The sequence below is a fragment of the Vicia villosa genome, linkage group LG1 (assembly GCF_029867415.1).
Source record: "Vicia villosa cultivar HV-30 ecotype Madison, WI linkage group LG1, Vvil1.0, whole genome shotgun sequence".
In the NCBI taxonomy this organism is placed as follows: Eukaryota; Viridiplantae; Streptophyta; class Magnoliopsida; order Fabales; family Fabaceae; genus Vicia; species Vicia villosa.
Genome location: NC_081180.1, coordinates 153,750,294 through 153,763,919, shown reverse-complemented (window position 1 = coordinate 153,763,919; position 13,626 = coordinate 153,750,294). Strand labels below are relative to the sequence as shown.

General features: G+C 32.0%; 1 protein-coding gene across 1 annotated transcript; it reads right to left on the bottom strand.

The window, feature by feature from the left end:
- Nucleotides 1-754: 754 nt before the first annotated feature.
- LOC131657815 (uncharacterized) lies at nucleotides 755-1,461 on the bottom strand. The gene is made up of 2 exons (XM_058927177.1): nucleotides 1,174-1,461; nucleotides 755-1,018 (listed from the first exon to the last, which is right to left on the bottom strand). Exons 1-2 carry the CDS (start codon nucleotides 1,459-1,461, stop codon nucleotides 755-757), a joined length of 552 nt encoding a protein of 183 aa, XP_058783160.1.
- Between the last annotated feature and the right edge of the window lie 12,165 nt (nucleotides 1,462-13,626).

Below are 13,626 nucleotides of genomic sequence, written 5' to 3'. Positions count from 1 at the left end.
TATCATGAAAGAGTCTTCAACTAAATGATTTAATTCTAAACGGCATTTCCATTTTCCACATAATCCCAAAACCTTCGTCAAATTTATTAGGAGGGCCATTTGGGGAACGAAATCTCTCATAATATGCATAACAAGAAGCTACCGAAAAATCCAAACCCGAATTAACATTCCAAACCACATGATCCTTACCTTCCTCCCATCAAATTCTTCAACCTGCCTCTTCAAGAGCCCAATATTGGCCGCAAAAACCGGATTTTCTAAGTAATAGTCGGAAATCTCGAATTGGCCCCATTTCCACTCCCCTTCCTCCCACCCGTCCATTCCCGCTACCGAAACATTCTTCAAAAGAGACGCATTGAATAACTCTGGAAATTCCACTTTTAAAGGTAAACCACCTTCCAACCAAATAGATTCCCAAAAAGAAGAATTGTAGCCATTATGAATGTAAAATCTACTACAATCGACAATAAGATCAAATAAAGATGAAGAACCGACCTTTAAAATATCCTTCAACCAAAACGAGGAGGAAGATGGAATTTTAATATCTCTTTCGACACAACACACTTTTAAAGATAAGTCTCCATACCAGGCTTTCAAAATATTGAACCATAAAGCATTTTGTCCTTGAAGAATTCTCCACCTCCATTTGTTAAGAAGTGCCAAATTAAAAACCTCAACATTTTTCACTCCCAACCCCCCTTTCTCAAAAGACATGTTGACAACCTCCCACTTAATCCAATGAATCCTCCTCTTTTCATCCGCCTCCTCCATAAAAACCTACTTTGAATGCTCGATATTTTTTCACCACTTTCCTCGGCATCTTATAGAAAGACATAGTGAAAATAACTAAAGAACTAAGATCGGACTCCAAAAGAGTAATTCTACCTCCCAAATTCAAGAAGCGATTCGTCCATCCTTCCAACCGATTCTTCAACTTAATCACAAGAGGATCCCAAGTAGCTTCCTTTCTAGGGTTGAATCCTATAGGAATTCCAAGAAAATAAAAAATACTCTCTTCCTTTTTGCAAGAAAGAAAGTGAGAGGCCGCTTCCAAGAAATAATTATTAGTATTAATGCCAATCAACTTACTTTTATAGTAATTGATTCCAAGGCCCGAAACAATTTCAAAAGCTCTAAGCACCGCCTTAATCGCCCAAACATGTTTTCAATTACCCTCCCCCACCAATAAAGTGTCATCCGCAAATTGAAGAATATAATGTCCACCGAACACTCTCCTTTTATGTTAAAACTTTCAAATTCCCCCACTTCAATAGATTGTCTTATGAGACCCGATAAACCTTCCTCCACCAAAACATATAGAAAAGGAGAAAGGGGATCACCCTGCCTCAAGCCTCTATGAACCGCAAACTCCTTAGTTGGATTTCCATTAACAAGAACCGACATGTTACTATTGAACACTAATAACTCCATCCACTTTATCCATCTATCACCAAACCCCATCCTTTTTATAGTTCGTATAATTATTGTTTATTAAAATATTTTAAAATAAATTATTTGTGTTATAAACTTTTTTTAATAAATGTTTAGTTCATATTACTAATAGTTGGGCTGTTATGCTAAGGGCTCGTGTCCTTAGGCATGGTAGAATTATATCCAACAGTATTTGTCCTTATTTTTGGATTGGCTTGAAAGGGCGGATTTCCACAGTTAAAAAGCAACTCAACTTGGCTGATAATGGTAAAGAGATAAACTTTTGGTTTGATGAATGGTGTGGCCCTCCTCTTGCAAACATCTACAACATTCCCCAAATCTTTCTCAAATACTTGAAGGCTACTGTGAGCAATTTCATTGCTAGTAATGCTCTCAAATACTTTCATGGGCAAAAACAAGCTGTCAATTGGAATAATTTAATATGACACAATTCTATCCCTCCATCTAGGTCCCTTGTTTTATGGAAGATCATTCACAAAGCCTTGCCTATAGATGATGTCCTGAAAAAGAGGTGTTTCCTTTCCCTCCCAATGCTCTCTTTGCCTGAAAAATAAAGAACCTCCTACGCACATATTCTTTAACTGCTGCTTTGTGAATCACATTTGGAACTAGTTTGCCACTAACTTCACACCTAATCTTTCCATTTTCAGCATTGATGAAATTTGGAAAGTCTTCAGTAAGGATTGGTCTTCTCAATGTGTGACTGTTATTTCAGCAGGCGTGCAATGTATCTTCTATGAAACTTGGCAGGCTAGCACTACTAGAAATACTCGATTTACCTGCGAAATTTCCTGCGGAAAATATTCCGCAGGTATACCTGCGGATTTTCCTAGGACTTTATTAAATAAAATAAAATTTGGAAACAAGGCTAGATTCGAAGTCACCATTGTGAGTTAAAAACATTGCACCAAAAATATCTTGTCATTGATGTCTATTATTGGAAACAATTATGGTGTAGGGGTTCCATTAATATATCTGACTTTTCTATTCTCAAGCATCTTAAAAACAAGATTAACCAACCTTTAATTATAAACAGTGTTGATGTCCTTTGGTCTCCCCCCTTTATGGTTGGATCAAAGGCAATGTGGATGATGTTGCAACTGATACCCTGTCTTTGTGTGCTTGTGGTGTTTCGTAGTTCTAATGGTGATCATATTAGTTCATTCTCTTATTTCATTGGCAAAGGCAATGCTCTTTTTGCAGAATATATGGAGATCATTTTGGCTATCAAAAAAGCTTTTAGCAAGAACTGGGATAACCTTTGATTTTCCCAAACTTAGATTGGTTTCATTTTGGGAGGTTTTGGTTTAATCCACCCTTCTTTTGTTTTGTTTTCATCTCTTTTAATGAAGTGATCTTTGTTGGTTTTAAAAAAAATATTCATTTGTTTTATTTTATTATTTTATAAATAAGTTAGGAATTTAATGTTGAGATGATTTACAAAATAACTATGATGCTTATAGATGAATTTCATTTATACTTTCAATTAAAATAAATGTTTTTCTATGTTTATCATATTTATAATTTATTGTTCTCAAACATTGTAATATACTATGTTTAAAGATTCAACAATTTAATATTTCTTTTTTTTTCTTTTATTGTAGTTCTCTGTTAGTTAGTGAATTTTTGAATTTGATCGGTAGCCTTTTTTTTTTTAGCCCATGACCTTAACATAAATAAGACAGTACTTGTCCACTAGGCTAGCCAATTCATTTGTTTCTATTCTCGCTGCAAATATATATATATATATATATATATATATATATATATATATATATATATATATATATATATATATATATATATATATATATATATATATATATATATATATATATATATATATTAATATATATATATATATATATATATATATATATATATATATATATATATATATATATATATATTAATATATATATATATATATATATATATATATATATATATATATTAATAGTTAAAATATTTAATAGTTAATATGGTTAAAATATTTAATCACTAATAGTTAAAACATTAAATATTTTCTTAAATCTTAATAGTTGAATTATTAATAAATTATTAAATATTAATATTTGAAATATTACATAGTTGAAAATTAAATATTTGAAAATTTAATAGAATAAATATTTAATAAACTAAATAGTTGAAATATTAATAGTAGAAATATTAAATAGTTGAAATATCATTAAATAATCATTTAATATATAATAGTTGAAATCATTAATAAAATATTAAATAATATTAACATCGTAAAAATTGAAATTAAAATATAATATGAAATCATTATTCAATAGTATGAAATAAAAATTAATTTATTAAATACTATTCAAATATTTAGTTTATTAAAAAATTAGTTTATTAACCCTAAATTAATTTAATCAAATTTTCAAATATTATTTAATAAGATTTTATTTATCCTAAAATATTTAATTATTTTTATTTAATCTTTAATAAACTAACTAATAGTTGAAGTTTCAAATATTATTAAATGTCGAGGGATATATGCATTATATAGTATTGTTGCATAGTTAGACCATCTCCAGCGGAGGTTCGTGGAGTTGGTTTGCCAGCATGGCAAACATGAAAATGTTACTTTTTCATTTCTCAGTTACTCCACATGTTCAACGCTTTATAAATATGCAACAGTTCTTTCTTATTTTTAATGTTATAAAATTAAGACTAGCTATTCAATGGCTATTTACTGTTTTTTTTTTAAGTTATTTTTTTATTATAAATATAGTTTTTTAAAAAAATTTACCAACACAAATTTTTTCTCTATTATTTTCTTTTCAATTTCAAATTTCTCTCTCACAATTTCATCATTTTATTCATAAAATTTTAATTCTTTTTCCAATAATTTTATTTAATTTATATCAATTTAAATTTAAATAATCAAAATTATTATTTTAATTGATATAAAATTTAATATGAATAAAATATTAATAAATAAAGTAAAGTTGTGGGACCCAGTATGAGTTCTTCAGAGTTGCACCATTGGAGCGAAAAATTAGTTGAGTTGCTTCAAGCTGACGTGGCTTAATAGGTTCCGCAAAGAACCCAAAAATGGATTCACAGTTGGGATGCTCTTATAACACTAATCAAAGTTTGACCTACTGGATAGACATTATTATATGAACGCTAGTGGCTAAGGCTATTCTTGTTGACAACAACGTTTAAGCTTTTGTATTTTAATATTTAAGACCCAAACAAATGAAAATGTCACGTCGTTATCTTTTTTTAACGGAACTTTGATGTCAGGGATCAATGCCAACAAAAAGTGATATATATATATATATATATATATATATATATATATATATATATATATATATATATATATATATATATATATATATATATATATATATATATATATATATATATATATATCAAAATCAAAAACTCGCTAAGTTACAGAGACTAGCTGGAAGGCTATTTAAGTCTTATAAATTTAAGTTAAAAGTAAAAAATAATTATTTTGAGATAATAAGAATTAAAGTTGATAATTGTATAAAAGAAATTAAAAAATAGTTCCAAAGTTTATGTGATAGATTTATATTTATAACAAATTATTTATGCTATGATTTAATTAATTATTTATATGATCCATTTGTCAAAAAAAATCCATGTAATTCAAACAACTCTGTTTGAAATTGTGAAGGTTCGAAAAGCTCGGGTCCTGACGGATATTCTTTTCTCTTTGTCAAGAGATGCTGGTTGTTCCTGAAAGAGGACTTTGTGTCTTGTTATAGGGATTTTCATTTTGGTGCTCTTATGTTAAAATCTATTACTTCGACTTTTCTGACCTTGATCCTAAAATCCAATAATCCTTTGGATTTAGATGATTATAGGCCGATATGTCTAGTTGGTTGCATCTATAAAGTTCTATCTAAACTATTGGTGGGAAGACTTAAAATAGTGATAAGTAATATTATCTCCCAAAGTCAATGTGCTTTCGTCCACGGGAGACAATTACTTGATGGAGCGTTGGTGGCCAACAAATAGGTGGATTTCGCGAACACGGAAGGGAAAGGGTTCTTACTTTTTAAGGTGGACTTCAAAAAGGCTTACGACAAATTTTGTTGGTCTTTTCTTCCGTTCATGTTAAAGAAGATGAGTTTTGGGGACGTTTAGATGAAATGGATGGAGGCGTTGTTCTTCTCTAGTAATATGTCGGTTTTGGTCAACAGTAGTTCTACAAAGGAATTTAAGGTGGAGAGAGGATTGAGACAAGGAGACCTGATTTCTCATTTTCTCTTTGTCATTGTGGCAGAAGGTTTGAAGGGCTTGGTTAATAAAGCAGTGAAAAATGGTGATAATGCAGGTTGTTATATGAATGGCAACTGTTTCATCGATATCCTTCAATTTGTGAATGATACTTTGTTGGTAGGGGATGGTAGTTGGATACATCTTTGAGTCATCAAGTCGGTTTTAAGGGGTTTCAAAATTGTTTTGGGTCTCGTAATCAATTTCCACAAAAGCAAACTCATTGGAGTCAACATAAATCCCAATTTTTTGGAGGTAGTTATAGTTTTTCTTTCTTGTAGGAGGGAGGATAAAGAGTTCACATTTATTGGAATTTCCATATGATATAATCCAGAAGGATCTCTTCTTGGAACCCTCTTTTGCTTAAGCTTAAGAAGAGGTTGTCTAGTTGGAAGGGTCGGCTTCTTAGTTTTGAGGGAAGGATAACTCTATTAAAGTCGGTGTTAGGGAGTCTAGCTATCTTCCCGCTTTCTTTTTACAAAGTTCCAAAGAAAATTATTAGGGAGATTACTAAGATCCAATGCAATTTCTTATGGGGCGGGATAGAGGATAAAAGAAGAATTCATTGGGTGAGTTGGAAAGATGTGTGCTTATTGATCGAGAAAGGGAGGCTTGGCTTAAGGAGGATAAATGATTTTAATTTGGCCCTTCTTTTTAAGTGGAGGTGGAGAATTTTAGTTGAAACCGATGTGTTGTGGTATAAAGTTTTGAAGGCGCGATATGGAGATATTAAACTTCGGGTCGTTAATGGTGGTGATGTTCAAGTTGGGAAGTCTTCCAAATCATCTTGGTGGTCGCATATCTTGTCGTTGGAGAGTAATCTCCTAGAGGAATTTTTTAATCGTAATTGTTGTTTTCAAGTAGGAAACGGTTATTCAACTTCTTTTTGGAACTCAAATTGGTCGGAGGTGGGCATTCTTAAGGATTTCTTTCCTTTGCTTTTTTCTGTTTCATTGTTATAGGATATGTCTGTCGCTGGCATGGGAGAATGGTTTACCAGAAAATGGAGGTGGGGCGATCTTTGGATTCAGCTGCAGTTCTTGCTCCACGCTGCTATTGCTGCTGCATTTTTACAGTTGAGCAGCCGCATGTAGGCCTTTACGCTTTCTGATGGAACAACAGATTCAGTGGTTTGGTTTCCTAAACAGGATTTTGGTTTTTTGTTGGGCAGCTTCCATGAGGTAGTAAAGAGTTATCATCTCCCTTTTGGCCCGTTTAATCGATTTGATTCGGCCTTTGTGAATATCTGGAAGACGGAGGTCCTCATTAAAATCAAAGCTTTCGGATGAAAGTTCTTTATCAATAGATTACTGGCGCTATAAGAGGTATTTATTATAATATTAATCTCGCTTGCATTTTCTGTGGGAGTGTTGGTGAATCATCCTTTCATTCTCCTTTGATTTGTCATTATTTGGATTTAGTTTGAAAGGAAATGGTCGAATGGATTTTGGTAGATTATAAAGCAGAGAGTTTTAAGGAGTGTTTTTTGGGATGGTCCTCCTTTTTCAAATCTAAGAGAGTGAAAAGAGGTAAGGAAGATGTGGTGTGATTGGCTACTTGTTGGAGCTTATGGATTATTAGGAATGACATTATTTTTAGAAACGATTTGTGGAACGTCTATGACTTCCTTTGGGGATCTAAAGCTTTAGTTTTGAGATGGGATTTTATAGGAAAAATTACTTAACCCAAATGTCACTTTTACTAATTTAGCAAATACCCTTTGTTTTATTTATCTTAGGTTTCAATTGGCGGGTAATTTTTCTTTTCGAGGTTTTCCTCGTGCTTTTGTAATCAGGTTTGAGAACTTTTGTTCTGGTTTCAATATATTCCTGCTTAAAAAAATAATAACGTGTCCCCCAACGAGACAACATGTCATATGCAACGAAGTCGTTAATAGTTCACATCAAAGTGGAACGCATAGCAAAAGTTTGTTTGCGAGTAATATTTTAAGTCTGTTATCCAATCCACAACTTTTGGTGCAAAAATTATTAGAGAGCACACATTCTATGGATGAAGGATGACTGACAAAAGATGGGTTGGATCAAGTTGGAGACTTATTATTTATTCTACGGAAAGTGAAATCTACATAAGAGGAGGAGAACAACAATTTATCAAGTGTCGGGAATAGTGGCTATTTAGTATAAGCTAGTTATAATATGATGAATCAACTACTAAATGCAGGATCAATAGTGGTAGAAAATGTTCAAAATTATTTTGACTATTTATGAAAGACGAAAGTGTCAAGCAAGATACATTTGTTTGGTTGGAGGCGTATGCTTAATAAGTTACCTATAAGAGCAAGATACATTTGTTTGGTTGGAGGCGTATGCTTAATAAATCACCTATAAGAGTTGAATTGCAAAAAGAGGTTCATTTGGGGAAACTATAACTTGATATGTCCTTATGTTTTGTAGAATACGAATCGACGTTTCTCTCATTTGTGGTCAATCTTTTTACAGATAAAATATAAAAGGAAGTTTATGAAGGGTTAGACATGACTATGGAAGGAATGTATAGTACTATTGAAGATAATTGCATAAACGTAGGCACAGTTCCAATGAAAGATCAAAGTAGATTAGGTGGTATATTTTGGCATTCATCATGTTAGTCCATTTAGATTAGGAGAAATGATTTTATTTAAGGTAGGGATCAAGGGTGCAAATATAGCACTAGAACACCTAAGAGGATGTCTTGAAAGTAGTTTATGGCTAAAAATATAGTAAGTTTGACTGTAAATTTGGGGATTGAATTTTCAATCTGATTCCTTGCATTCTAAGAAATTTATAATTGTATTTGTATTGGGATGGAGTACCCTTGTACTCATTGAAATACATTTAGCTTATAAAAAAATATAAATACATATAATTCCTTGCATTCCAAAAAATTTATATTTGTATTTGTATTGGGATGGAGTACCCTTGTACTTATTGAAATATATTTTGCTTTTAAAAAATAGGCAAAATACCCTTTTTGGTCCCTTAACTATACCCCAAGGTACATTCTGGTCCCTTATATTTAAAAAGTGTCAATGTAATCCTTTAACTAATCAAACAGTGTGACGTTAGTCCTTTCCGTTTGTCAAAGTCAAAATAGATGACCACTTGGCGCTTATGTGGCATATGATCATCACCATATCAATCAAAAAAATTCAAAAAGCTTGCCTTAGACCTGGATTTGAACCAGGTACATGTTGGTTACTAGACAAGTTACTCTACCACTGGGACATTTTTTTCTTTTGTTACTAAATTTATAAATTAGATCAATAATTATTCTCTCTCTTTCATGGATTTCTTCAAACTTCTTCAACCTGGGTTTTCTACATAATTTAATCATATGAAACTGTAACTGTAAATCTCTATAGTTACTCTACCACGCGTAGATCCAATGGATCTGAAACTATAAATCTCGTAGTTCATCAAATCGATGTTCTAAAAATATGATTTTCTTTAATTCATAATCAGATCAAACTTTTTAAAAGAAAAGAACAGATTATTGTGTTTTAGAGCAACAGTGAACTATACCCAGAGAGATGGAGAATGGTGGCTCAAAGAAAAGAACAATCACCAATGAATCACCCATTGCTCTTGTTCCCAAAAGGCAGAGGGTTATTTTGGAACAATTTCCAGATCTTAACTTTCCTAATTACCAGTCTATACAGAACCCCCAATGTACGGAAAACCCTAACCTCATCAAATCAGAATCAACATCAATCTTTTCTTTACTTCCCATTTCCAATATGGATAACCCTGTTTGTAACAAAAGCAATGCCAAACGTGAGAATCAACAGATTATGGAACAATGGAGGTAATCCAATCTCCAATTAATCAAACCGCGGTTCTAAAAATCGTTGTTCTAAAAATATGATTACATATTAAACCTAATGATGTGATGAAACCCGATGATAGGTGTAGCAACCTGCTCTAAAAATTAAAGAATTTAGAGTCGCCTCCTATTCTACCAGGGTGAATAAGAAACCCTACGCAGTTAAGAGATCTGGGTAAGTTATTATATTCAGGTTAAGGGAAGGTGTTAGCACCCTTAACCCTTTCCCAAGGTTTGCATTTAAGGTTTGTAAGAGTATTATGGTAAGGTTTGTGGTTTATGGCTAATGACAGGAAATGAATGGGGTTAAAAGTGAGAATTGAACCTAATTGAGGTTTTGGGGAAGGGGACTCGCCTTGGTTATCCAAGTGCCTACGTACCTCCTTAGGGAGGATCATAGTCAACGTAGTTCGGGGAGGATTGTACGCCTTAGAATTAGTATGAATGTGTGAAGGCATTTTGAATTACCTTATCGCAGTTTTGAAATTCATAGTTTATAATTTTGTAAAAGAAATTGTGTTTTAATATGGCGTACAACCCTAATTGTAATATGTTCCATTAATCGCGATGATCAATAGGTTTGATCACCATAATTAACAAATAAAATAAAGAATTGCTAATTATTCTAATCGATTGATTCGATTATCACCATTAGCAAATAAATGTGTTTTAACAGTTTATTTGAATTGTTTTGGGAATTGAATTATTTTATTATTAACCATCGCAACCAATTAGTTTGATTAAAACGATTAAGAAATTAATGAAGAATTTTAATTATCGTTAATTATCGTAATCAATAGGTTTGATTAAAACAAATAACAAGTTTATGAAGATTACTAATCATCGTAACCAATCGAATCGGTTAAAACCTTTTAGCAAATAAACCTATTTGAATATATTATTTAATTAATTAAATAATCGATTATTAACCATCGCGGCCAATTTATTTGATCGAAACGAATAATAAATAAAATCTTAATACTAATTTTATTATTAATTCAATTTTTAAATATTAAATTAAATATACTAAATAATTATTAAGATTTAATTATATAATTATATAAAATAATAAAACAAATAAATAGAAAACCAGATTGAGGGTGCATGGGATGTCTATCAATCTCTAGGCGTTGGATCTAAGATGATTGAGGATCCTAAGGCTAGATGATGGGAGTATATGGTGGTCCATATGGTAACCAGCGCATGAAATCAGGAACATAATGTTTGCATAAAAAATATGTTGGAGGTGAGGGTTCGAACCCACGCCCCTTCACTCACAAAACTCTACACTAACCACTTAACCAAACACGCTAGTCTGTTTAACAAACGCGCTCATAATATAATATAGAAAACCCAGGAAACATGATAAAACACACGCCAACTTCAAATACTCCAATGGCGTGGAGACACATCACCATCGTCCCCACGAAACCTTGCAATTCTTTGCAAGCTTTGCTACGAATTCGCTATGAATTCGTTTGTAGCAATTAAACCTGTCCAACATAAAAACTCATACAAGCAATATAAATGTTTCGCGACCCTCCCATTCTCTTCGTCTAAGTCCCCTGATCCTAATGATATCCCCAATTGCCCCTAATTATACCCTAAACGGAAAACCCCAATTGAAGCTCACTAACCCTAACAATGGCGTTTCACGATACGATCAAGCACTCATAAATTAAACTAACCAGAATCGTTCAACACATCACAACAAGCAATAATATGCATTCAAAATATGTTTATACGGCATGAATCAAAGCAATCAAATTCAAGTTTGGAGTGACAAACCGTGGCCTTATTGGAGGTGTTTCTGGGGTTGCTGATGTAGTGTGATGATCCAAGTAGCTTTAGAATGATCCAAGGAACGTGTAGCAAGCTTTAGAATCCTTTGAAACCTCCTAATTCTCCAAAACCGATTCCAAGTTCTTGGTGAATTTTCTTGTTCTTGAAGATGGTTCTTTGCCCAGAATTTCGTCCCCTAATGCTCTGGCCTATCTTCTATATTTATAGTGGAACCTATTAGGTTAACTAACTTGCATCAAATCTTTATAGTTTGTGAAATTGATCTTTGATTGAAACTTGAATAGAATCTTTCTATATTGGACCAATATTGCTTCAATCTTCTCCAATTAAGTAATGCACGAAATTATATTGGAAATATGGTATAATTGCTGATTAAATTTGATCATTATGAGGTCTTCAATCAAATATTTGATTTTCCAATTGATTTATATAACTTTAACCACCATTTAAAAGAATAAAAATCATATAAAATCATATAAAACCCTAAAATTCGTGGAAAATGAATTTGGTGACTTGAATAACTTGTGGATCAAGATTAGATCTTAAAAAGTTAGGCCCATTTGAAAGAAAATCTAATTTGAACCACTTTTGTTTCACATTTTGCCTCTAAAATTGCCCAACTTTGACAAGGCATATCTCCCCCAATCCTTAAGATATGGAAGAGTTCTAGGACTTTTTGGAAACCTTAAGATGTCCTCTACAAGCCAATTTGGAACCTTTTTTCCATTTAAAGATTTTATCTTGATGATATGCCCTTTGACAAAAAACTACTTTTGGTTGACTTTTGAAAATGACCTATAATCTTTTGTACCATATCTTTCAAATGAAGTATTTCTGGCCTTGGCATGTGAGAGACAAAGTTGTAGAGAATCCAATTTCCTTCAAAGTAGGGTTTTAGTGAGAAATTTCTGATGTTCCATGTGAGAGGTATGCCTGGTCAAAGTATAGTTGACTATTTAGACCAAAACCCTAATTTAGTAACTTTGCCCTTTGTTGATTTTGAAGCTTTTCCTTAATGAATCATGATCAACCTTTGATGAAATGATGAATGATACTTCATAATATTGATGTTAACCAAAAATCATGAGTTTTGACTATACTTTGACCATAGTTGACTTTTAGGTCAAACTAGTCGACTGTGGATCATCTGAGCAATTGAATGAGCAATCCTTGGAATTGAAGCTTGACTTTTGACATGGAGATACCTTGAACCCTAATGAGCCATACGAAATCCATTGGAGACCTTGATTCCTAAATTTTCTTGAGAGAATGCACAACCCTAGTTCAGGAGGTCCTTGATTAGGAGAGTGCCTTGAATAAACCCTTGAGCCTTGGATCATTGAAGATGAAATGAGGTGGACAAATTTTGGGGTATGACAATAGGGTTTATGCTGATGATGTTGATAGGGGAATCTTCCGATTCATAATATGAAAAATGGGTTGGCAGCTGCAGCTGATGAAAAATGGGTTTATGCTGATGATGTTAATAGGGGAATCTCCCAAATGAAGATGAATGTTTTTTTTTATGTTTTTTCAGAAATAATAAACTTGATAATAAATGTGAATGAAATAGTTAATATCAATTGTAAAGTGGTGTGGTGGTAAGTTGAGATAGCTTACAAGTAAGGTGGCCTGGGTTCAAATCCATACTTAATAAAAAATTTTGAAATTTTTTTCAAAATTTTAAAGATCTTGAAGATCAATATGTGCCAAGTCACCTGCCACACGTATGATCAAGTGCCACGTTAGATGCCACAGAAGCAAAAGTTGACACTGTTAGTAAAAATTGGACGGAAATGACTAACGTGGACCTTTTTGAATAATTAAAGGATCACTCTCACACTTTATAAAGATAAGAGACCAGAATGTACCTTGGGGTATAGTTAAGGGACCAAAAAGGATATTTTGCCTAAAAAATATAAATATACATAAATTTCGAATCCTCTTTTTTTATTTTACCGAACTTAAATATAAAAATGCTCTTAAAGAGACGTTTTTAAAGACCGAACTTAATGTGATGGTTAAACTTGGATGATTTCAATAATTTAGTGAGTATTATTTTTTTTGAAACACTCTTATTAAATATATTTACTAAAGTAATTAAATAAAGTGAAATTTAATAAAAAAAATATGAGAAAAACTAATCAGACCATGTATCCTATGTATCCTAGCAAGACATATTGTTATTTTTAAATTAATGAGATGACATGGCAGAATAATATATTTTCATTGGATGATAGTGTAAAAAAAAAAATTATATTAGAAATAAAAATATCAATG